The sequence below is a fragment of the Onychostruthus taczanowskii genome, unplaced genomic scaffold (assembly GCF_017590055.1).
Source record: "Onychostruthus taczanowskii isolate IOZ18803 unplaced genomic scaffold, ASM1759005v1 scaffold22, whole genome shotgun sequence".
Lineage (NCBI taxonomy): Eukaryota > Metazoa > Chordata > Aves > Passeriformes > Passeridae > Onychostruthus > Onychostruthus taczanowskii.
The window spans coordinates 7793216-7819608 of NW_024499462.1; the positions used below are offsets into that span (position 1 = coordinate 7793216).

The following is a 26393-nucleotide window of genomic DNA, read 5'->3' on the forward strand; positions in this document are numbered from 1 at the left end:
GGCTAGATTTGGGAACCTTAGGCTAGCTTTGTTAATTACAGTGCTTTCTAGCTGCTTGCAGCATTCTTGAACATTGATTTCTTGTGCTGTTCCTCAGGGGGAAAAGTTACCTTTAATCACTAAATAAAGTGAACCAGACACTGAAGCACTGTTGAAAGTCAAATGAGAACAACATTGGGATAGTAAAAACTTCACACCTAACGAGTGGCAGTGTAGTACCCATATGCAGCTCTGACAGTGACCCAGTTCAGGACATCCCCTGGGGTATGACACAGTTCTCAGGTAAGCCACCAAAAACCAGGCACTAAATTGCCTCATTTCTTACCAGCAATAAAACTAAGGTGAGTGAGTTAGCAGCTAGGCTCAAACTCACAGCAGGATAATCTGAATGAGGGGTTTGAAGGCACTACTCAGAAACAGAAATTACTTTAGTGGACAACTAACTTCATCTCAAGTTCCAAAAAAGTTATAAACACAAGGAGGCACAAATTTTTACTTAATTTTTGAATACAAAGTCTGGAATTAGGTGTCTGTCATTTACACTAAATTTCATGAATGAAACATGATAAAAGGAACTGAACTCATACAGCAACTGTGCAGAATAATTTGCTCCTCCCACCATCAAGGTTCTTAAAGCTCCTGTCACCACCCTGTACACAGTAGCATCAAGAGAGAAAACAGAAGAGGGAGTTCTGTCCCATTACTAATGAGCTATTACTTCATTGTATTTTGGATTGAGTATCTATAACTGTTTATTGCACACTTGAAGTCGAAAAGATTCCTTTTATCAAGCATATTGGAATGAATTTATAGTAATCACAGGCACTCATGAAAGATCCATGCTGTGTTTAATTGTGAGAAGCAGTGGTAGCAGCAGTGGCAGAATGACCCGTGGAATTATATTTAATTTAGATCTCAGTCCTCTCCACTGTGGATTAAGAACTCTTGTGTATTTTATCATGGATGTTAACCTTGGATAGAGAGCTAGGGTTTGAAGCAGTCAGAGCCAATGCCAATCAGTGTGCCAACCTGCATGGCTCTTTTGGAACTTTTCCTCTTCAAAAGAGTCATGAGTTTGTGATTTGACAATCCCATTCACTGAAAGGCCAGGAGAAGAAGGAAGAACTGACCTTTCTGAAATTGAAAAGGGAAGGAAGCTGTCATTCCCTTAATGTTTGCAAGAGAAAGGCAAATTTCTGTCTCCCTCACTCCACCCCATTCTGCCCCCATGCCAGCAGCACACAGTGCAGTGACACACACAGGTTAGTTGCCCGCAGTCACAGAAATCTCTTCCTTTTCTTTCTCTACCATCTCTTACTGTTTACCTCCTGCAGGGAAAGCAGTTCAAGTGTCATGATCTGCTTCTAACTGGGTGAACTGGAATTAAGGTAAACCAGCAACATATTCTCTCTCAGCCCCATGCTTTCCCCCCTGCATGACTACACACAATACCTGCTGGTACCCTGTTTGAGAGAGTTGTCTTTGCTTAGCAGGAAAATAGTATTACTTCAGAGAAGCTGTCAAACTAATAACTTGTAATCTTTCCCCTTGAGGCTGGATCAATAGGACTGCAGGCTCAATGCTTAGCCGAGCAAGAAGAAGGACCAATAAGGCATCCAGCTTCTGAGAAATCAGGGAAATTTACTGACCTCAGGTCTGCAAGTGTTTGCTGGGCTTTAAATAGATAAAATAATAAATATAACTCAGTCTGCTGTAAGCAGATGAAAAAATATACAGAAGCCTGTGAAAGAGTAAGCACATTCTTGTAAGTGTGCCGGCAAAGGAACAAGAGCTGCAGGCATGGCTGATAGACACTTAGATATAGACTAAAAATAAGCAGGATATGGGCAATTTATCCAGGACTAACAAGGTTCTGCACAGGATACCTGTGGTATGCCAGAGGGAGTGATGAGAAAACAGACACAGCACTTAAAAGTGCACAGTACCAGCTGAATGTCTTGTGCTGATAGTGACTGATATCTAAAAGTACCTTGTGCATGGATAAACTCCAACTGACACATCCACAATGCCACTGGAAGGAGAAAGCATGGTCCAGCAGGTAAGGACCAGACTACAGTACCTGTAAAAGGGTACCACTGCTCAGATTCAGGCTGCTGGGCAGACAAATGAGGTCTTCTGCATTTCCTTTGGTTACCATCAAATAATCATAATTCCTTCCAGTCTTACTATAAGCAACCTTGGTGGATGTCTGGGCTTTTTACTTGTGTGTAACACTCATTATTTTATGTAAAATGACTTTTATGTCTTTACATATGATTTCTTCCAGATAACTCTTGCTCTTATATCACATGGTTTTTATAAATGATTTTTCATATCTAAACATTAACAGCAGAGCTTTCTATCCAGACACGCCTCTCTCTGTTTTATGGAATGTGATAAAGCCTGAAGGAGCTGCAGTAACAGAGAAATGTACTCACACACAGACCAGCTCAAAATGGAGACAGAACTGTAGTGAAAAATACAGTAAATACTGTAAGCTGCCATGAAGGCTTACTAAGCAAAATCATAATTGCTCACAATGGCATGCTCTAACAGTAGCAGATGGAGAAGAAAATCTTAAAAGTGTTTTAAGTGAAAGGGGAAGATGTCTTCAAAATGTAAAGGAATTTGATTTTCAATATTTTTTCAGTAAATTCACCTGGGAGTAAACTCTGAAAAAGTTGCTCAATATTCTTCACTTATGTAAAGAAGTACATGATGCAAACTTGAAAAGCCTCTTTTTTAAAAATTATTATTTTTAACTAACCCTGCACTGTCTGGGCTCTCTACCTGACCTGTTTATGTCCGTGAGACTGTTTGCACACCACACCTGTTTCCCCTTTGTGCTCACATGTTCTTTATTATCTCTCATTCTAAATGTCTGCCATGCCTGCTAAGAAAAAATCCTGCCTTCTATCTTCAGAACATGCCAAATCTTTGGAATATAGCTTCCAGTTAAAAAGCAGTCAAGAAGGACAATGTATTGTGAAATAAGAAAGCTCATTTCACATTAGCAATTAGCCTATTTACATTAATTATTCAACTGCCTCATTCTACAATTTCCCTGCTGTTCTTTTGTGCTTCCTTTCTCCTTGCAGCCGGTTACAGCTCACATTACCTCAGTTTGATACTTTGGTCCCTTCCAAGAGGAGCCATGAGTCTAAAACATTTATTTTGTTTGCTAATAACCTGTCTGTGTAGACACTTTGGAACTCTAATGGTGTAAGAAAAACAATTCCAAAGCCCTCAAAAGAACTGACAGACTGAAACAATCATTATGACCTAAGTGGAATGAATTAGCGTGTGAAGAATCATCTAATTTCTCAAAAAACAGAAAAACACCTCTCATTTCTGAAAAAAGAAGCTGAGAGCAGAACTGAAGCTGAGGAAGCATATGGGGTTTTTTGTGTTATGGGTCTGACTCAGGACAAAAATAATCAAGTACCAGAATCCACCATAGGACCTGAACTCCAAATACTGTGTGATCTTTGAAAAATATTATCAGAATATCCAGTAAATATTCGATAAGAATATGTTCAGGAAATACAGAAAAAGAATGTTCCATCTCACAGAAAGTAAAAGAGATTATCATGACTCTAATAACAGCTCTCATGCTCATATCCATATAAAAAAATATATATATAAAACTGCAAGAACAAACTGGTTCATGTCTGGTGCTGCATTAAAACCTGTATGTGTAGGTTATAAAAATTACTGCTTTATAATAAGTAAAATTACAATAGTGTTACTATTTAAAGGCAATGGTACAAACTAAAAATGAGCGAATCCTCAGTCCTTCAAATGCAAGACAGATTTTCCAGCCTCATGGGGAGTTCAGCAACCCCTCTGTATAATACACCACAGGGCTCTCATTCATCCTGCAGCACCACTGTGACAGGAATATCATCATTCTGTGCCGCAATTCAGCAGTGGGGGAAAGCACAGGACTAAGCAGCCTTGGAATCTCCTGTGCCCTGTGTAACTACAGGATGGGGACAACAGGGGTGCCAGCACAGCCTGCCTTCCCACTCAGGCCTAACTACTTCACAACACATTTTCTAAGGTAGGCTTATGTGATGAGAGTGTAATTTGGTGTCCAAACTTATTCCAGATCTGTTCTTCCTGCCAAGATTCCCAACAAAGGTAACTTCCATTCCTACCTAATTTTTCTGAGAAAACCACACAGATTGGGGATGCTGATTGATACTAATTGGCTGTGGCATTACTTGTTTTGTACAAAATCAACCAGGTGGCAATACCTGGCAGCCTGTGTTGACCTGGCTGTATCCCTGCAGCAGCCACAAGCCACAAAGCCTACAGATATTTGAACTACTGATCACAGCTGTGTCCATCCTCTCTGAGAACTGACTGGCAGAGAACAGAGGACTCTACCTTTTTAATAAAGGGAGTAAGACAATCTCTTCTAAATCTATCATCTTGAATGCATTCTCTTTTTTTTAATATTTCCCAGACAATGGTTCAAAATAAATTTTTATCTTCTGTAACTCCTTTTTTTTAATCTCACTTCCCCTTCTTCATTACTTGCATAAATTAGACAACTGGATCTGTCCTGCAAATGGATGCAACAGGTACATTGATAATCACAATTTTCATTCCATTCCAGATGTTTCCTGGCCACAGAACATTTTAGATACCAAATCTTGCATATAGCTATTTTTTTGCATGCTTCAAGTCCTGTGGAAGACAGTGAAAAGCTCTCAATGAATTCAGGAGATTTTTAACAAACTTTGCATCTTTTTATCATCAGCTACAATTTTAGGAGAGAAAATAATCCCAGACCCCTAGGGCTCAGTTTACTTAAGTAGGTAGTCTATATGTACACTTTCTCAAACAGATGTAAAACCTAGATAATGATAAAGCAGTGAATTAGAAAATAGATCTCTAACATCAAGAAGGCTGTACTTCTGCTAGATTTACAACACTTGTTTTACGTCTTCCTAAAATGCATTTATTGGAAAACTGGAAAGTTCCTCTCCAAGAGCGGAAGAAAAAGCATGCTTTTGTGCTCAAAGCAGCAAACTTTGTTCACTGTTAGATGTTTTTCAAACAAACCACTGCCATTTCTTTGTCCTTCAAAAATATTACAATACAAGCTATAAGTTATATTTCCCACAGTTCATCTATATGAATATTCCAAGTGCCCTCGCTCTTGTTCAAGGACTCATAATGAAAAGACCTTCAGAAATATCTCCTTTACTGAGAATACCTGATTTGCAGAACCATTATGACTCTTTCAATTTGCTAGATTTTGCTGTTGAAAACAAGTTTCTTCCTGAAAAGAGCATTAGCCATCTGAGGCTAAACCTTGATCTGTAAACATTTGCAACATGTTCCTGATAAAATGAAAATATTCTTCCCTGGCTCTCCTGACCTCAGAGATTATTCATCTCCTGCATCTCTCAACATTCTTTGAATCCATCCTTCGATCTGCTCTGATCAGCTCCTCCACAGTTCCCCACTCCCTTAACTGCACCACCCCTCTGACTTCCCCTGGTTAAATGGTTCTCCACAATAGCACCCATGCTCCTGCAATTACATTTTAAAGGTACAGCCTTTAGGGTAACTACCTCATGTCTCCAGATCTGTGATATCAGCCTCTGAACTTTCCTTCCAACCTGAAGACAAGTGGAGATCTGATAGTGCTGCAGTAGATGCTTGGCAAAGAAGCCCACAGCCACCCACAGACAGACAATGAATAAATTCTGTACTGTGCTTACTACACACCTGAGAGATCCCTCTTATATTGTGTATAAACAGAAACAATCATAAAACATTGCTCTCAACTAAACCTGGGGAAATATTTTGAAATCAACACTCTCTGCAAAGACCAGCACCCCTGTATTCTGAATAGAAAATAACCAAATGCAAAACAAAGTATGTGAGGGTGAACAGTCTAACATCAGAAGTTAAAAAATATCAAAACTATCAAAAGTAACAGCTGACAAACTACTTGTAATGGGGAAAAAATTGCTGAAACAGACTTCAGGCGCAAGAGAAAGGTTAAAGGACAAATGAAAGAGCAAATATGGAAATAACACACATTCCAGCCACCAGCAACATTTTGTTAAATACTGAGGGGAGGGAGGGTCTTTAGTTTTGTGTCATATGGAATTCCCAAGTGTCTTATGCCTGCAATAAACTGAAAACTACAATTTGCTAATGTCTCTGATATTTTGGCAAAACTCTTCAACATATAGGGAAGACTGATAACTTTCCCTTTACTCAGCATGGGACACACAGGGGTTTGAAAAGAAAAACCCTGTTCAAAGCTAAACTTAGAAAAACACGGAATGTGGAATGTATCCCCCTTTCCAGCCTGTTTGAGAGACAGCTCTCCCCTCCTAAACAACAATTTACTTCCCTGCTTTCAAAGCATATCAGCAACTGGGATCTTGGCAACATACAACTTGATACAATATTAGGATGCCCATATAAGTTTGATTAATATGCTAATACTCATCAATTAGCAGGTAGGAAATCAGAATACAATTATTAACTTTCTGGTTATCACACTATACAGGATTTACCTTTAATTAAATTTAGACCAATTACTTAGTTTTCATAGTAAAAAAATTAAATAATATTTCTTTTCACTCAAACCTAAGGCAACTATTAGACAATACAAAAGAAACAGACACTGATTACATTAAATCCCAAGACAGTCCTGGTGACACCTTAATCACTGGCTCTGATTCTTCTCTGTTTTAACTGTTTGAGAGTTGAGCACTGTGGCCACAAAGTGAGCATAAGCTACTTGTAAAAAAAGGTTCGTGCTTCACAACCCAAATGAAGTAAAGATCATATAATAATTTTATGATTTAGGACAGAATTAAAATTGGGTTTAATTTATATAAAACATTTGACAATAAATATGTGGGTTTTTTTTCTTTGCAAACTAAAGAAAATCATTCTAGATTGGAAGGGCAAATGAACTGGGTTTTGGCAGGGATCTATTATTCAAGCAGAGCAAAAAATAATTGAATTCACATCCAGAATTCAGTTGTATGTTACAATTTGTATCCTTAATGTGTCAATTTTTTAAATTAAGAAAGCAGTAAAGCCTATTTCAAATGAGCTAAAAAACATCTGCTGAAATTTAGATAACTGATGATAATTTCAAGAGATAAATAGAGATGGATGAAGTTGAAGCTGATATTTATTTAAGAAGTAACCTTTTGTGAATAAAGAAAGAAATGTTCTGATTTGAAAGACCTTTTGTTACTACAGATTTTACTACCTTGCTTCAAATGATACATTTTGTAGTGATTCTTCAAATGAAGACAAAAGGAAAACTTCAGGTACCTTAAGCAAGCCATATGTTACAGTGTTTCATGTACTATGAAAATGCCTCAGACAATGTGTATTTTTAAACAGAATCCAGATTGGTTTGATCACTTAAAGTGGAAAATAAGCCAAATATATGAGGATAAAGACATTTGCATTATGATTTGTACTTTGCTACTTTAGCTACACACATCTGTCTCAAAGCTTCATCTCTGAATAACTAGAATAAGTTATATGTCCACAGTACAATTTGAAGACAGTGAATCACCTAATGCTTAACTTCAGCTAAAAAGCTGAACAGTCTGACAGTCAAAGCAGACAAGCCAAGCTCTACTGACCCTGGCAAAAACATGTAATTCTGTAATAAACTGGTATCTACTTTTTCAGTACTGCTGCAATAGCTCTCTTAGTGCATTGCATTCAAAAAGCCCTTAACGTGAGGCAGAATATTAAACTTCCATTTTATGGTCCAATACTGAGATATAAGAAAATACAGAAGTTGCTCGAGGATGTGAAGAACCTGATTATATCTGTTGTAAGAGATGCTTGAGGAGACCCAGTGGCTTGAGTTGCCAGCTGTAATTCTGGGCTTTGCAGAATGGCTTTCATTTGTACTGCCAATTTCTTATACAAGTCAAATATATTCTGCTGTATATTTGTTCATAGACAAAAATCATTCATAATGTATCCTGGTTCCCTGAATACAGTACAAAATAACAGGAGGCCCAGGAGTTGGACTCAATAATCCTTGTGGGTCCATTCCAACTCTGCATAATCTGTGATTCTGTTTGGTTTCCCTCGGAGTTATTGTGCGCTACAAACTGTAACACAGACACCAGATAACACTACCAAACACTAATTATTGCACCTGTAATAGCCTCTTTAGATTCCACCACTGCAGAAGAGTTACAAGGTAGCTGAGTTGTTCAAAATTTACAATTGTAACAATTAATCTGACCAAAGCTGCAGAATCCAAAACAACTCATGCAGCAAATAGGTACCAAACCAGCACTCACAGGAGTCCTTGCAAAGAAACCACTGAGCTTTAGGCTGGGAGTGTAACTTGATTGTCTTTGTCAGGCTCTTCGAGTGAGGAAAGGAAAAATTAGGTACTCTGCTCACTTTATAAGTCATTGCATTCAGTTTCTCAGGATATGAAGAGCATGACCTGGGAAATTAAGGAATGATCAAGAATGTCTCAGTTCTTTCAGTGATTAACAAACTAATCCAAAAGCCACCAAAATCAGTAGAAAGACTGCACATGCATTGGCTCAAGCTCAGATGCCTCCTTAACTTTAGGCATAAATTATGTTTGTAACTCCTCACATTAATTTATATGGATGTGACCTTCCCACATGCAGGGAAAACATTTATCATTGGATCATACAGAAAGATGCTGGTTGGAAGCATGTCTGGCAAATGCCCACAAATGAAATTTTAATCAGTTTTTCTCTCAGAAAGCAACCACACCAAATATCTTCCCTAAGGAGAAAAGTAACACTGCATCACTGTTAGTAAGAAATGAAAGTATTTAGAATTAACAAGCTATACATGACTGACTTCAGTGTCTTTGACCAATTAAGCCAATGAAAACAGCAGCTTGTTGATGTCTTTTAACACATAAGGATTTGTGTATCATAAACAGAAATCTGAAATATATGAAACACTAAACTTATTTAGAAATCTTCATTGTCTGACTCACTTCAGAACGCCCACACATCGTCATCTTAGCCTTAGAGAATCATGAATCAGATGAGGGTCAGCTTAGTGCTTTGAACAAAGCAAGAGACTCATCAAAAGCAGCAACAAAAAAAAAAAAAAAAAAAAAAAAAAAAAAAAAAACAGCTTTAGCTTTAAAGTCTTGCTGGTCCCCTCAGTTATGTAAGCTTTAAGCCAGAACTCTTTTTTTTTTTTTTTAATGTCTGAGAATACTGAATATAAAGAACATTGCTAATACCTATGAAAATAAGACATCTTACCTGTGAATTTGATATCAAAGATTCAGCTGCATTGCAAATGCTATACAAAGCAAAAGTCTCAGAGATGCTAGCAACTCCAGCATATAAGACAACAAATTTTGAATCTGCACATGTCCCACTTCAGGAAAATTGCCTAAAATTATACACTCTCAATTATTTTTGAGGAAAAAAAAAATTTTTTGTTTGCAAAAGAAAGCAAGAAACAAACTCCCCCAGTTTATAAAGTAAAACAATGACTAAAAAGATATGAGTTCAAGTCATTCTTGCAAGTCAGGTAAATCAAAAGCTTGAACATCAGTCATCTACCTACCCCAACATTGTAGTATTTTCCAGTTAATTTTGGAGTTCTTCTCACCCTATCTTTGTTTCAGTACTCTCGCTTGACTTGCTATCTTGCAGCAAGTATATTTTGGCCAAAATATTCCTGAAAAAAACTTTGGTGCTATGAGTCCCACATTAGTCTACTTAGTTAGTAAAAAGAAAACAGGAAAATTGTATGCTAATAGTAGGAAAGATGCAAAAGTCTTGTTTTAACAGGCGCTCAGTTTCATCATGTCAGTAGGCTTTGCTTTTTGGGATGGAAGCTGGCAAGATTAATTTCCAAGCAGATACTCACAGCTCTGTTCTACACAAAATGAGAGATCAGGGAATTACCATGGAACCACTGAGCAATCCTGTTGGTGCTCCTCTCAAAGCCAGCCCGCCGAGGGATCTGCTCCTCCTTGAACCAGCGAATGATGACGTCTCGGGAGAAGGGCCGAGAAGGGCGCTCCCAGATGTTACTGCACCAAAGACAGAGCATCAGCAGTGTGTGAGAACAAGGGACAGCATAAATAATAGTCTTTTTTTACACATTGGCAAAACATACAGCTGCAAAATGGTCAGTGTAACTACAACTCACTGAACAGCTTCTTAAAATTTGTTAAATTTACTTTGTGTTTTTATGGAAACCACAGTGGTGTGATTTTTATATTTGCAACAGCACCCTGAACATTTTCTTACTGAACTTAAACTGAAAAAACAATTTACCACAATGGACATTTCAGTCAACTTTCCTTTTCCACCTCATTTTTATTCCAATGTAAATACTGACAAGCAATTCTTTTTTCTTGAGTATATTCCTTCTTACTAGCAAAAAACTCTAAATCAGTATCAGCTATAATACTCTGTGTCTCCAAACAGGAACCACTAAGAAAACAGAAGGAATGTTTAGTTTAAACTTTTATGTTTCCTTTGCATTCTCTACTTGACAGCCTGCCTTACTCTTTCTACTGCTTTCAATTTGTTTTAGCTAGTAGGAATTGTCCTCTGGTTTGAATTCTTCTCCTCTCCTACAATTAATTGTGCTCCCTAAATAGTTAAATGAAAGATTAATAAATACTGAAGGTACTTGTTTTGCCTGAAAAAAAGCCACAAAAAACCAAAAGCCTCTAAAATTTAGGACTGCTCTCATAAAAAAAAAAAAAAGGAAAAAAAAAAGAAAAAAAAATCTGTTAAGCAGCAGGAAGTTTTAGGCCTGAGGCTTAAGACTTGCTTAAGAATTTGTCCATTTGACTTCAGCCTCACATACTGATTTCATACTGTCTTCTCAAGGAGTCATCTCTGTGTGAATTCTAAGAAATCCGCCTGAAGAGAAATGACATTTAGTTTGCATTAAATGTGGTTTTCTTTTCCTTTAAACATTCTTTTTTTCTGATCATAAGGAAATAGCAAGACTGAGGACTCCCAAAATCTGAAGAACAGTTTGTTGAAATGGTAGGGATTGGAGAGGGAGCAATCCAAGAGAAAACTGTTTCAAAACCACTCCAGTACAAACCAACCTGGACACTGCAGGAGACAGCAAAGGACTCGCACTGTTGTTGTTCAGTTTGATCTCCTGATCATTGCTCAGGTTTGTCCCCTGGAACAAGTGACTCAGGCCAGCCACTCTTCCCTTCTGGATGGCCCGCAGGGACTGCCGTCTGTACTCGTCCCGCGCCCTGCGCGCTTTGTGGCTCCTCTCCTCGTCGGCAGCCTTGGAGCGGCGCACTGGGCGGAATGAACGGGAGAAGAGATTGAGAAATACCAACAGCCATTTATCCCTCTGCTTACAGCAGCTTAGTGCCCTTATTCCTAGATGAACTGATTTTAAGAGCATACAAATTGTGACACATTACTGAAGTCAGATAACTGGATGACTTTTCTGATGCTTCAAACACAGGCCCACCTCTAGAAGAAGTCTCAAATTAACAATGATCTGACCACTACTGGCAAAAACTGAGCCTCTACATATTGTGATTAAATTTGACACTTCTTTTGGCTGTAATAAGAGAAATTCTGCTTGGGGACATCCTTTCCCCTGGAAGTGCACCAAGTTCTGTGTTTCAAGAAAAGATGTTAATTACTGCTTTAAATTAAGTCTGTGTCTAACAGTGTTCTTGGCCACTATGAACATAACTAGAATTGAAGAGTATACTCCCAAAATTTACCATTATAAGAACTGACATGTAGGTTGCACTTTGTCGGTGCTGTTTGCTGTCTGAAAGGCATATGCTATCTTTGTCATGGTACTTATAGTCACAGATATTTCCAACGTGAAATTTGCAGTCTAAAAATGGTTTCAGTAACAATGGATAAATTAACAGCCATTGGAAAGGTCATGTTGATGCTATGGATAGGGCTGCCTCACATTTCAGTCTCTGAAACTGTATATGGAGAACCAGAACTTGTAGTTGAAGATTTAATACGCACCTAACCATGGCACTGACCAAGGAGTTTCCCATTTCTGTAACCTAAAATGAGACTACTGTTCTGGCCTCTGTGGTTCAGGCGTTTTTCACTAAATCTTCTTCATTTTAAAGTTAATGTTCCAACAATCCCATCTTTGACATGGCATAACTTAAATGCACCAAGAATTCTACTGCAAATATTCGTCATCTATCAGCTCTTTTCTGGTGCCTCAAGCCCTATTTGGATGATGTCTTTGAGTCACAAATAACTGCAGGCAGGCAAATTATTCCAGTGCAAAACAAACCTTTAACATGCAGTGAAGCAAATATTAAAGAAGCTAGCTATGGCCTCCAGTAGCAATTATCAATCCTACCATGACTATCCTGGCTTAGATCATATCCAGTTCATAAAGTGAACACTCAATTTCCTACTCCCCTGTGACTGCACCTGTGACTAGGAATGCATGATATAATACCAGACATCTTCATTTCATTAGTCTGCTTGCATCCCCTCTGGTTTATACTCCCAATTTAAAGCAAGCAGAAGTATAACTGGATTTAACTCCCAAATTCTAAGAAGGTTTAATGGAATCAAGAAATAAAAGCACTCAAAGCCAAATGAAATGAAATAAAACCTTGTGGGCAAATAAGTGAAAGAGAAAAGATCTTTAAGCTTGGAATTATATAATATTATCATAAGCAGAAAGATATGCAGGACTAAAAGCTCATCAAGATAGCATAATAAACAAGTCATAGATGCTTCACGTGTATACGACTGGCAGGATTTCAGTTTCACTTAACTACATACCCTGCAGTTTAGGCTAAACACAGTAAAAAACAAATGCACAGCACAGGAAGTAACAGACCTCACTATTTATCTTAGAGATCATTCTTTTTAAGGGTAGATAATGTCATTTACATCTAGTGCTTCAATGGCTCCAGTATTTCTGGTTTATCGCTTATAAAGCCTCTCAGTAATGGACACTTTAAAGATGAACTTTGTGCTTGCAGCACAAGGAGAGACTGCAAGGAAGATGAGTGTGATGCAACTTTGCAAGACATCTAGAAACCCTCAACTGTTTGTCACCATCACAAAATTCAGATTGAGGGCAGACTGCCTGGAGCTTTCTGGGACTCTTTTCTACTGATGTACAGGCTGCCTGGCAATGACAAAGACAAGGTATCTTCATGCCTCTCTTTCCTCAATAATAGGCACTTTTTTAATAGTTGTTCCTATTGTATTTTTGCTAGCCAACAAATCTGTGTCATCAGAAGTCAGTGACCCAGACTACATCTTCCCAAATTATCAAACTTTAGTACTTATCACAATCATATGACATGAGATAGCATAGTTAAATATCAATAGCAACTGTTAAATATTGATAGCAAGTGTTAAATATTAATATTCAGAAAACCTTTTGAAAGTATGACATGCAGCCCTCTCTATGCAGACATATATATGTATGTATGTGTGTTTAAATTTGTGTACATACCCATACATGTGTGTCTGTGTACACATAAGGATAGGGAAAGCTGCATATAGATATTGAGATTTTTATATACAAAATTATCTCTTTCACTTTATGAAGAACTTTTATTGAAATTTCCCAGTGGAGGTATCTGAATTTTATTACTAACCATAGGAATGCATAGGAACTCTTAATCCATTTTTCTCATTACTGGACTCCTGATTTTCTCCCTATTGCCTCCCTTACAGTTACTCCCAAAAATATCCTTCTCTTTCCTCTACCTTTTGAAGTTGTCTAATGTGGCTTCCACTGCGGACCTGTGTTGCTGTGTTATCCTATATTTCTTTTCATCTCTGATTGGTCAAGGAGCTTTTTGAGCAAATAATCAAAGTCACTGGCATCAATAACCATGTTTGGTGACTAGAAATAGTATTGGAGATAGAGCCATCACAGGAATCTACAGAAAATTTTTCACTACACCCCAGACAAAATGATATATACCACATGAGCCATCCTCCCATACTGACACTTCCCACAAATTTATCTATCTTGAGAAAGTCACTTAGAGTCTGAAGATAAATCTGGGTGTATTTTTGTAGAAGGTTTTTCTTACAATAGAATTTCATTACTATTCATATTTTTCTTTATGGCTTAGAACCCATATCACTAGGAGGGAGAACTTTATGTCTGGATCAAGTCTAGCACAATTTTAAGATAGAGGAAGCCAAAATTCTGCATTACTTATATTTTAAGACATATCACAACCTTTTCAGTAACAAGAAAGCAAAAGTAGTCAGGACTTCTAGTACTGACTTAAGTAGAAACAGATTCCTTTTCTTAGCTGGCTGTCCTTTTACAATAAATTTACTTCTGGCATGACCCCTGTGAAAAACACTAGTAGTGTAATCAGTCAGTATTCTCAGTGGGGAGATTATGTGTCTGGAAAAAAAAACATAAAAGCTCTGAATCACCATAACAGATCCATATGCCTAGCATAAAGAATTGCTACAAATAATAGTTTACATACTCTTACACCTTTCTTTTATTTCATGGAATAATGTAAGGACTGACAAGGTGGGGAAATTAAGAATTGTAAGACCAGTTCCAAGACCAGTTTCTCTTCTGGTGTTGGTGGTACCAACAACAGGTGTATCCTCCAGTGCTCATAAAATGAAGAAATTTCTGCCCTCCTGGAACTGGAGCTTGTGTAGAAATGCCTGAGCTGCTCAGAGAGGTGTGTACCACTGTGATTGCAGCCTCAGCACAGCAGGACAAAAATAAATGACCAAGCCCTCCTGGAATACTGGTAGATACATCCAAGACTGGTCCATGCTGCCATTATTGTCTGGTTGTCACTACTAGAAATGAGCAGTTCAAAGCCAGCTCAGACATGTCTCTGTGACATACAGTGTGAACATCCTCTTAACAATGAAGAGCAAACCACAAAGCTGGATATGCAGGAGCTCTTTGGGTCCTAGAGGGGTTGACTTGGGATCACCTTGTTTTCCATGAACAGTGTATGAGAATCTATTCTTTCTCTATGCCAACCTAAGGTGCCTTTTTTCTTCTATATTTTCTTAGGATTGGGAAATCCCTATTAGCAGTCCTGGCAAAGTTCTAATACCAAATATTTTGATATAGATGAGGATTAATTCACAATGTGCTGCAGCTGAACTTGATGAAATAATTTGTGAAAGACTAAGACCTCTCCATTTTTTATCATCTATTTTCTAACTCAATCTATTTTCGATTTACAGTCAGATATGTGAAAGCTGAAAAAAACCCCAAACGTACGCTATGAATATCCATCATTAATTTTAACTCTTTTTTTTTTGTTTAAGTTTTCCCCTTTTTAAAAATTCTTGGAAGCTTGTTTATTCAAAATGACTAACTAATACATAAAATTCAATCTTCAGATTTTCTGAGTGCACATACAAATCACTCAGTGTTTTTTCCCTTTCCTAAGTGGAAAATATAACTTCTCACAAATATTCTGCAATATTACTTCAGTTCAGCAATCTTATGTGAAAGCAAGTGAATAATCTCATTCCTATTCAGCAATGCACTGTGAGACCTATTGCAGTTCAGAGGGCACATATATGTAAGACTGAGCACTTGCTTAGTTAATGCATAGCTAAACTGGGGACCACTCACTTGAAAATTCAGCATTTTATCAATGCTCCTGCCAGCAAACTCACTTGAATTTTTGGGGAATATAAATAACCAATGAATTCCTTTAAAAGTCAGGCAAAAATAAATTCATAAAAACATTGATAGAAGAACATAAAAATACAATATAAAAGAAGTTATAACGAGTCAACCTGGTATCCTTCTTCCAAGAGACCAAAATTAGGTACTCAGGGAAAGGCAAAAGAATAGATCAACTCACTCATCTCTGTTTGCATTTTTAGTGGACTAAGTTTTTTCTGGAGAAAGCTGGTCAGATGGTATCTGAGCACTTCCCTACCTGATGCAGTTTGCAGGGCTTTGTAAGTGTATTAACAGAATGCCTTTTACAATATTCCATCAGATTTGTGCTACAGATTTTTCTGTCATGTTTCACAAATTCATTTTTTGCTTTCTCAAAGAGAGGTCACACTTAAACTAGGAACCTAAAAATGGGAGAACACACAGAAGTGTCCAAAACTAATGAAAATACGTACCCTCTGCTATGCAAGTCTAGTTTTGTTTTTCAGTTTCAAAAATAAGAGTTTTGAACAGGAGACTCTCTGAATAAGTCTTCCACTATTCATCTTTTCACTTGCCAACCAATATCCCTGCTTGACTTACTAACTTACAACTGCTCTCTAAAATACCCCAATATATATCTTTTATATGAAATCAAACTGTGTAATTGCTCTTCAACATCATTTTTCCCTTTTAGCACTGATTCCCCAAATTATTCTACACTTGTTATTTACTATACTAAAAGCCCTAAAATCATGTATTTCAGTTAACACAGTAGTTCTATGGGCCATTATTGTTCTTTGGCAAACAGCAGAAGCAAACTGAACTGAACAACAGAAACTAATATTAGCACCACTTTGCTTATTGCCTTGGCAATAAATAGCTGAGGGATAATGTGATGAGGAGAGATGAATCCCCATCATATTCTGAATTCCATCTACTAAACAAATTAGTAGTGTCATCAATATCATTGCTACATTCCTGTCCCCAATACCTGCTCCAGCACTACTGTTCCCCCGCAGCACTGATCCCCAGCTCTGTGGAACAGGGCAGGGCTCCCTTCAAGGAGGTAAGACCCAAAGGAGCCTGGCCTTGTTCCTAATAGACAATATGGTCTCCACTGGAGGTTGGTAGTGGCAAAAAATGTAAATATTACATCTGTTTGTAATTCTCTTATGCATTCATGCATTTATTTATTACTTAGAAAAGCTGACTCATGGACAGCCATGCCTAACTTCACTAAATTTCCTCTCAGTGCCCCACAGGAATACTTGCAGACAAAATGGAAAGATTACCATAAAAGAAAAATGTATCTGGAACTGAAATAAAAAATGAGAAATCTGGTGAACCTGAGGTACTAATTAATTTCATAGCAATTTCAGATGTTCCCACTTCCAAATATTTGTTACTATCTGCTGCACATTTTGGCTCCTGCAATAAAGTTAAGGCAATGGAAGATGTTAAAACACCTGAGGAAACTCAGTGCAAAGTTTGATAGCACAGTCTAAACCAGCCAGCAGCTGGTCTCAGCTGAGGCACTAAACACTGCATCTTCCTATCTTCACCCATTTGCTAATGGAGCACAGTTCTGAGCCTCAAACCAACAGGGACAAATTGAGACACTGAGATAAGCATAAGAGGATAAACAAGGATATGGAACACTCCAGTCATTAGTCTGTAGTTAGTTTAATGCTAAATCAATTACTGCTAACAGCATAACTCTGGCAGCACAGAATTTATAGCAGGCTGCAAACCCAGCAGCAGGAGAGAAGGTGCTGAGCTTTTGCTCTGCCTTGACAGCACTACTGCTGGTGACCAGGCTCAGCAGCTCCCAGCTGAGCTGCTCTCAGTCACCCTCTGGCTGAGGGGACAGGCCTGCAGGTACTGAGGCACACAGACTGGAGGTGACACAAGTCCTCCAGAGCATAGAGAATACCCCAGAGCTTTCACAAGATATAGTACTGGTGGCAGACTATCCCCACCAGCATGTGACACAGTCACAAGTGTTTTAACAGACCAAAAATGCCATTACAGAACTCCTGGTCAAAACTTTCCATAGCTTATTCCTTTTTCTCCCTCCCTTCTCCCATAATTATTCTACTGCATTTTTTGATGTCTATCCCTGCACAAACAGCATCCCTCAAAAAAAACCAGAGGCAACAATTTAAAACATCAGTTACCTCATTAATGCAGTAGTAAGAAAATGATACCTGGTTTTAGCAGTGTTTGTAGTATTTTGTTTTATTTCAATGTAAAGGTAACCCAAATTATTTTTTTTCTTTTAACATTATGATTGAAATGTATTTTCTTTCCTTATATAGTATCAAAGAAATCCTAAAGAGTACATAATACCATCCTCTATGCTGGGTAGCCAGCTGATGCTGATTTTCTGCAGAAATGAAGGGCTACTTTTTCCTCAACTCGCTTTTCTCTTACATACCCAAAATACACAGTTAATTTCCCTTTCCATATAAATATGTACACCTAGATTTAGATAATTCTCCAGAAAATAATTATCTTTATTGACAGTGTAATATGCAGAGGTTTTATTGATCAAAATTAACATACTCTGTTATGAGCTTGGAAAATGCCACCAGTGTATCATATAGATTTAATTCATCTTGTACAGAATGATTCATTATCAGATCAATTCCAGGTAATAGCACTACAGTAATTAGTCCTCAGGAATTAATGAAGTGATGACTAAAGCCATAAAATAAACTAACTGTATATTTTGAAATTTATTCATAATATGGGCCATTACTTATTTACACTACTAATGTATACATCTATATAATACTATAGTTGTTCCTTATACACTTTTTTAAATCACCAAAAAAAATTGAAATTAATCACAATTATGATATTCATAAAGAATTTCAGGCTATCTAAAAAGGAGCAGTACTTCCATAGAATGAGGTCATCATCAGGTGGTTTTTTTAGAGCAATAATCTAAGTATGATTTACTGTAATCTTTTGGAATGAAGTGAGTTTCAGCATTGATATCATAGCTTCACCCCACTACCATATGGAAGCAATTAAAACACTGATGAAGACAGATTTTATCTCTTCAAAGATAGCTGAGGACAAGCTGTCAAAATAACTGTGCCCTGAGTTAATATTACTGAGCCAAAACTGTTAATTAAGTACATTAGACAGAACTTAATGATCTCAGTCATTGTACACAAAAACTTTTCTATAAGGCACTGACTCAGATTCAGGAAGAAATCCAAAACTTATGTTTGTAATTTTAAGCTGGCAATTTCCACCAAAATAATACCGTATTTTGTATCGCTCTAGGTAGAAGAGATTTTTTGGTCACACCTTCTCCATTCTGCAAGTGTCATCTTATCTGCTTTCAGAAACACATGAGTGCTGTGGAGGTAGTTTACTCACACTGTTCTTCCCACTCCTGGTCATCGTCGCTGTGCTGACTGTGCTGCTGAGCTTGCTTGAGGCTCAGGTACAGCTCCTTTGCCCGGATTTCTTCCTGCTGCCTGATTAGTTCCTCACCTTTCTGTCTTTCCTCTTCTTCTCTTTTCTAGGGAAAATGAAGTAAGCCAGAAGTGACTAATGAGGAAGAATGTGCCAAAAGTTGAGACACTACTTCAGTTGCTTCCTATCACAGAGAAGCTGCATTACCCTGGACAAATCACTATCTCTTCTAACTTTGGGCTTCTCACCTCTCACAACTGGCATCACTGAATTTTCCCACCTCCTAGGAATTGCTGAGGAGGGTACATTTTGAGACCACAAATCAAAGGAAAGAGGAACATGTAAGCATTAAGATCATCTTACATGATCTTAAACTATACAGAAAACATTTTATCACGTGGCACCAAAGCCTGTGCTATTCTCCATCCTGTAAGCAAATCTTGGTTTTAAGTCCATGTGTGCCCTCATTGAAGATACAGCTGCCTTTGAGCACTACACACATCATCCACAGAACCTTAGAATTCAGGAACTGATTTATTGCTGTTCTTGGTTTAGCAACTGTCCCAGTGTGTCATCACAACCAGCACAGGAAATCATATTTTCCAAAAATTAAGATCACTTCATTCTGGAGGAAAAGGCAGATCCTTCAGCACAAAACAGTCACTTTGTAAAATGTAGCTAAGAGTAGCAAGACAAAAAAGTTTCCTTCCAAGAAAGCCTTAAAAGAGATTGAAATTTGAGAAAGATTGCTTCTTCAGGGGGCCTCCCTCACATTATCAATAACATAGGAGCTCAATTAATTCAGAACTAGGAATCTGTATCTGCTTTCCAATATCCCTTAGGTAGTGAAGAAGTAGATTTAAATAATATAGTTTAATTGAAACCCACAAAAAACTCAAAACTGAGCTTCATTAAGTGTTATTCATATTCCTGAAATAACTTGAATTACAAATAAAAACAGTTTTTATTTAATTTTATAATGGAATCAGCACTATACCCTTATGGGTAACGAACATACAGCTAAGAATTTTTGTATAAATCCCTGAGTAAAATCACCCTGAATTACTGTCCTAGTTACCTGACCTAAACTATAAGTACAGGAAACCCAAGTAGACTGTTGCAAAATGTTAATCCTATGAAATTTCTAGGGTGAAGGTTAAGGGTCCAGCTCTTTATGTTATGTGGTTCTGTGAACAATACATTAGACTGCTCTTACAATTTCTAAGAAAAAAAAATGCCTAGTACTGTTCTTCAGTCAATTTAATGCAGCTATCTTGGATTATTCCTAGCATCATCCTTCCATTGTTATTTCCTGGGTCCTAAAACATGAGCTGAGTGGACAGTTCACTATTTTTGAAAAGTCAATGCTTTTAGACAATGCTAATTTCAAAGCCAAACAGCTTCCTCAGAAAAAATAATTATCTTTTTTAATATCTCTGTAGAACTAGGGATTGCAGATTTTAGCTGCAAGTAAATAGTCCTAGTTTCTTCTTGAAAAAAAATATGAGATCAAGTGTTCTTATTCTTATGAGGGGAATATTTATTCACTTATCTTCACTACCCAAAAAAATTCAATACATTCAGTCTATCCTTCAGGAAGATGGACAGACACAGAAGCAATCCTGGGTTATCAGAATATTTTCTATTCAACATCTTAAACCACAAGGCAAACTTAAAATAGAGGACGAGGGAAAAAAAATCAATCTCGCTGCAGTTTCCCTGAATCACACAGGAGTTTTGTTGCAAGTTTGGGCTTGGTTTATAATGTAGCTGTTGTTGAAATATTTCTAGTAAAAAGATGAAAGGGTCAAAGAAAAGCAAACAAAGAGCAACCCTACACACACCAAAAAAATAGAATTCAGGTAGATTTTGAGCTCTTAATGGAAGGCAACAATGCCAACTAAGAAAATCCTACCTTTTTAATCGAAAAGGAGATTTAAGGCAAAGAAGAGATAACAAAAGCTTAACACAGGCACTTGATTCTGAATTTACCAAAACTTTTTCACATAATTTTCCTTTTTACAGAAAGAGGAGATTTAACTTATATTTATTAAATTAGTGCATAGATGTGCAGGTATATTGCCCAAACCCCTCAAGGTGTGCGTGAGAAGAAATAATCCTAGCTGTTATGACACAGGAACAGTCATCCTTTTGTCAAGTCTGACTAAACAGTGTGTGTGTGTCTATTTAATGAACAACAATTGAACTTTTCACATTTACTCCACTGGAAGAATACAGTAAGCAGTTTGTCTGCCTCTCCCCAGGAATCCAACCCTGTACATCAGAGCTGGGAGTGAAGAGCTGTAATGCCTACAAACACCATCTTCTGCCTGACAATTGAGAGAGACTGTACTCTTTGTCTGACCCTTTTAGCTCTGCCAAAATAATTAGGGAGTGACAATTCAGTTCAGAGTTGCAAATTGTTGAGAAATATCAAGCTGCTGAAACAAATCACACTGGCAATTCGACAGCCAGAAGTAATCCTCTCCAGCCTTTACTCCACTGGAGAATTTGAACATGTTAAATGATATTACATATCTTCTGGCAGCTGAGAATTTACCACAGACTTGTTTCTGTCTATGAGTATCTCACAGTGTTTGACAGCTTTACTATGAGCAGCTCTACATAATATTTAATATTAGCCATGGTTAAGTTTTAATGTTTTAGTCCAAGGCAGATGAAAGGAGATTAGGTCATTACCTAGTTTTTGCTGCAGAAAGATTTAAAAAATACACTGAGGAAAAGCTAAAATAGAGCAGTGAGTTTTTTTACAGAGGAAAACTGGGCTTCTGGCTGTCACAGCTTTCAGGGTCTTTCTGGGGAATCTTAAAGGTTGCGGGGCAGCTGAATGACCACCCTCCTCCTGCTCAGGGCAAAACACACAAGATGTGCTTGTTAGAACAGCCCTCTCTGAAACAAATGCTACCTGGGATTCTCCCAGTGCAGTGTCTTTGGCAGCCCTGAAAGCTGCAGCCAGATGCACTACAGCTGCCGCGAACCTCCTGAGCCCACTCAGCAACCACCTGGGCCAGGCAAGACAGTCAGGCCACCTAAAACACAGCTGAGAGCCCTTAGGGACTCCCTGCTCTGAGGAAGGAAATCTGCAAACCCCAGGGTCACTGGCTGCAGCACAGGCTGCTCTCAGCAAGGCTGAAACAGCCAGCTGAGTCCAGAGATCAGACACCTCTCCAGAGCCACCTGACAGGTGCCAACAGAGCTCTGAGTAAAGGCAGAAATACGTCCAACTCCTTCCCAGACTTTTTCTGAGAAAATTCTCTCACACATCAGAAAAGAATGTGTTTGCAGAGGCTTTTTTTTTTTTTTTCTCTACTACCAGCATCTCAAAAGGAACACAGGCTTTGCATCACTTCACTGTGCATGCATTTGCACAAAGACAAACATATGAACTGCACTTATGCTTTATGCAGAAGCTACGAGATTTCTGCCATGGGTGTGTCCCAGGACATGCTATTCACACACCTCATACAAGGAGGTACCAACTTACTCTGATCACAAAGATCCTGTGCTCCATAAGCTGGAAAGCAAAGCTAAGGACTGTTCCTGGTTGGGAAAGATCTGACATTTACTGCACATGCTGGAACAGACTCTGCTCGAGTAATTTGCCATAGATCCAGTGACCATCTACTTAAAATTTCTCTCTGGACCTTAGACACTCTTCACAGCTTGAATTCCTAACATGTAAACTACCCTCACTAGTGGCTCAGATTTTCCCATTCACCCATGGAAAACACCTGAGCTTTGCTAGTTTTTACCAGCAATTCAGACTTAAGACAGTGGCTTCAGAAGTGCAATCATTACTGATGTCACTAAGGAAGATATTTTCCTTTAACATTAATATCAGTTACAAGTAGAATAGAGAAAACCTGAAGAGCCAGTTCCCAACCAGAACTAACAGCTTCCTCATTTACAATATTGTTCAGGAGAAAACAGCATAGGGGAAAAAAAAAAAGAATTACTGAATTGTGGTGACCCAAAAGGAAGAAAAATGAAGTATTACTGAATTATTGTAATTGCCATTGAAATAAGTCCCAACTAAGGCACTTTGAGAATGAATTGCGTGCTGAACCCCAGAAAGAAGCTGTTGTCATTTTCCTAGATTATAAATATGCTGTCTTTAGGAAAGAGTTCAATGTTTTCTTGGCACAGCAAAGCACAGAGCTGAACTTACAGCTTATTTGCACTTGGAGATAGCAGTCCCACTCTAGTGCTTGACGTTTACTTGGAGAAAAGAGTTTTTTTTCAGATCAAGACAGAATGCTCACTGCTCTATCATAAGAAATCCACAGTACTCCAAATGGCAATGGTGACAGTTCACTGTATTCCTAAACTCTACATCTGGCAGCAATTTTCTGAAGAATCAGGTCCACAGCACTTGGGGCCACAGTAAAGCATTCAGGCATGTGTTGAAAGCTTATCCAAGCTCAACAGAAAGTGTATTCTTTCTACTGAGCATAAGGTTAATTAGATATTTCCTGAAGAGAAGCACTAATTGTTCTGTTCTCTGAACCTATCTGCTTTGATGAGACACATTTCATCTCCCAGGAAATTTTTAAGAAGCAATCTAGCTCTGCTGTCAACTGTGCTTATATTATTAAATTTGGCAGGTATCTGATGTTGTCATAAGGACAGCACTATTAATATTCTCTTGCTTTGTGTAGACCACATGAAGACTGAACTGAGAGATCTCTTTTATTTCTAAATGTAGCTGAAGGGTACCCACCCCTGCCTGGATGACACTCACATCTTCAATTTGCCTTAGCTCTGCACATTGTTCAGACTCTTAATAACAGCTACTGATAACCGTAGAAAATTATGCCTATGAGTTCATAGCCTTTGTGAATTAGCAAGAAGATTAATGATAGTAATTGGCTCTCTTATTTGTCCTTTGCAATAGGTGCATAAAAGAATTTCTGTCCTTAAACTGCAAAAATAGAGTAGTCAACTTTTATATTCTAGCACCGTAAATTAAAGGCAATTCTGCTTAGAAACGCCAAGGAAAGCAATACTTTTGGAATAGTGTTGGAAAAGGAAATAGGGATCATCATTCACTTTGATATGTAAGATATCATTTATCTAATGCAGATAGCCCTAATGTCCCATGATAGGTCAAGAGGAATAAAAGCATCTTAAAAAGGAGTTTTTGTGACACAATATGGTTAGAAATTAAACATGCCAGCAGAAAGGAGACAGTTTCAATTTCCCAAGTCAAACTGCTTCAAGAGGGTGAAGCATTAGCAGAGACTGGACTTTCCATACCTCAGTCTGGAGACCTCTTTAAACATGGTGTGGTCATCATCACAGAAGGTTGATTAGCAGTGTGTTAAATATTTTAAATCTGTTGAAGAGAGCTTGCCTACGGATCTACATCAAATTCCACACCCTTTCCTTCATTCTATCAATTACTTCTGTCATACATCAGTAGATTCATTAATTCAGCTTTTTCCCTGTACCTTAGTTGTATTATTTCCTTCTAGTTGGACGTGGATGCCAGAAACACAGCTTTCTTTCCCTGTCCACATACCATGTACAATGCACAAGATCTGATCTTTTAAGAGTGTGTAACAGATAAGCTGCTTTTCTGAGCAGCAAAGGAATGGTGTCAAAGTACCAAGAATCAATGCTGCATTTGGATTTCTGCTGGGGGAACCCTATGACAGACCAAGTCTCTCCCAGCAGATCTCAGATCACAGACCTGATTGAAGGACCTATGCTGAAAGTAAAATTAGACTCTGTTGTTGGATTAACACAGGAAATGATGGGGAACACTTGATAAAGGGCATTTAAAGAAACAATCACTGCATCATATCTCGTTTCTAAACTAATTCTTTAAGTCAGGAGTTCCTTTCATCTGGGTCTTGTTTTGAAAACTTTTGTCCACTTATTAAAATTCTTGCAAATTCTATCTTCAAATGCTTGATTTAAGAGAAACCATTGGGAAATAAGATTTTCTACTTCCTTAACAAAAATGTTGGCAACTTTAGGAAGAGAGATATAGAAATCCTGGCCAAAGTTAAGTATTTGAAATTCAAAGTAGAAACTGAACCATAATCTCATCCCACTTCCAGCAGTGTTCCTACCAGGCACACAGCTGGATGGAGGACACCTGCTCATGTCCTGGGAAAGAGTGGAAACACAAATCACTGTGACATTACCTTTCATCAGTATGAACACGAGCAGAATTTGGTGCCATTCCTTTTAATTTTATCAACAACTGAACAACTAGATGTCCTTAACAGAAAGCTATGAATACTGGCCACTGAAAGTCTCAAAAGCTGCTCACTCTGCTCTTTGAAAAAGTCTCTTTGGAACAGAACAGTAACACTGAGCTCGAGGACATTTTCCCCATCAAGTGTCCTGTGAGTCAGCCACATAGACATAAGTGAACATCGTCAGCCTTTGTTCAAGAGGGCTTTACTTTCCAGAGAGCAGAGGAAAGAGTGTTTAATTAGTTGCTCTGCTCATTATTCATACATTAATAAAGCAGAAAGGTATACTTTCATTACTCATTGACACCACATTTCAAAGGCCCCATTCACTCTTGTGAATTCAAATTAATTGTGCAAAGGTAAATCAGCAACTCTATACAGCCTCCTCTTCAGGAACTGCCCTGGTTTTGTGCTCCCCAACCACCTCAAATCCCAGGCCCACAGTCTGCAGAGTGACAAGAAATTTGCTATTTGCAATCAAACCACATAAACTTAACACTAAGTTTTCAGCATTCCTCCCATCACAAAGGGACAATGGGAAAAGTCTATCCGCCCTTTCCATACCTTAAATCACTGCACCAGGAAAGGAAGAAGAGACATAGCAAGTCAACAGCGGGGAGGAGGGTGGATGGAAGCTACTGGATCCTCAGAGTCAGATTTTCTACAGGCTTTCTACATGGAAACTCAGCCTCACCAACCATGTGCAGTCCCGGCATGCACATCCCAGCCTCAGAGGATGGTCATGACTTCTCTGCACACTGAACCCATTATATTTCACTTTCTCATTTTTAAAGAAGTTTTTATCTTTATCAAGAAATTTGAAAAAAGAGTGGACAGAGGTGTTCCCTATTTAGTTTTGAAATTTCTATTTTCAACTAGAAATTGTGAAAAAAATATTATTTCCAACAAACACTAAAATACTGTAACTGAGCTTGTAAAAAGTTCATTGTGAAGTCAATAAAAATCAAGCAAATTAACTTCTCCCAGAAAAGCCAACTGGACTTTTTCCATATGTTGAGTAGGGGAAGGATCCACCCCTTATTATTTTGAAGGAAGTAGTGACACAGTTTTGAAGTTCATTAT

The 26393-nt window shown here is 38.0% G+C and overlaps 1 protein-coding gene across 2 annotated transcripts in view; it reads right to left on the reverse strand.

The window, feature by feature from the left end:
* Window positions 1-26393, reverse strand: part of SH2D4B (SH2 domain containing 4B) — a 57587-nt gene that overhangs the window by 16702 nt on the left and 14492 nt on the right. The window contains exons 4-6 of one of the 2 annotated variants that reach the window (XM_041405018.1): window positions 19045-19189; window positions 11111-11312; window positions 9939-10066 (exon numbers count right to left, since the gene is read on the reverse strand). In XM_041405018.1, coding sequence (XP_041260952.1) covers window positions 9939-10066; window positions 11111-11312; window positions 19045-19189 — 475 coding nt within the window. Of the gene's footprint in view, window positions 1-9938; window positions 10067-11104; window positions 11313-19044; window positions 19190-26393 lie in introns of both variants that reach the window. The other variant, XM_041405017.1, reaches the window with a different exon arrangement.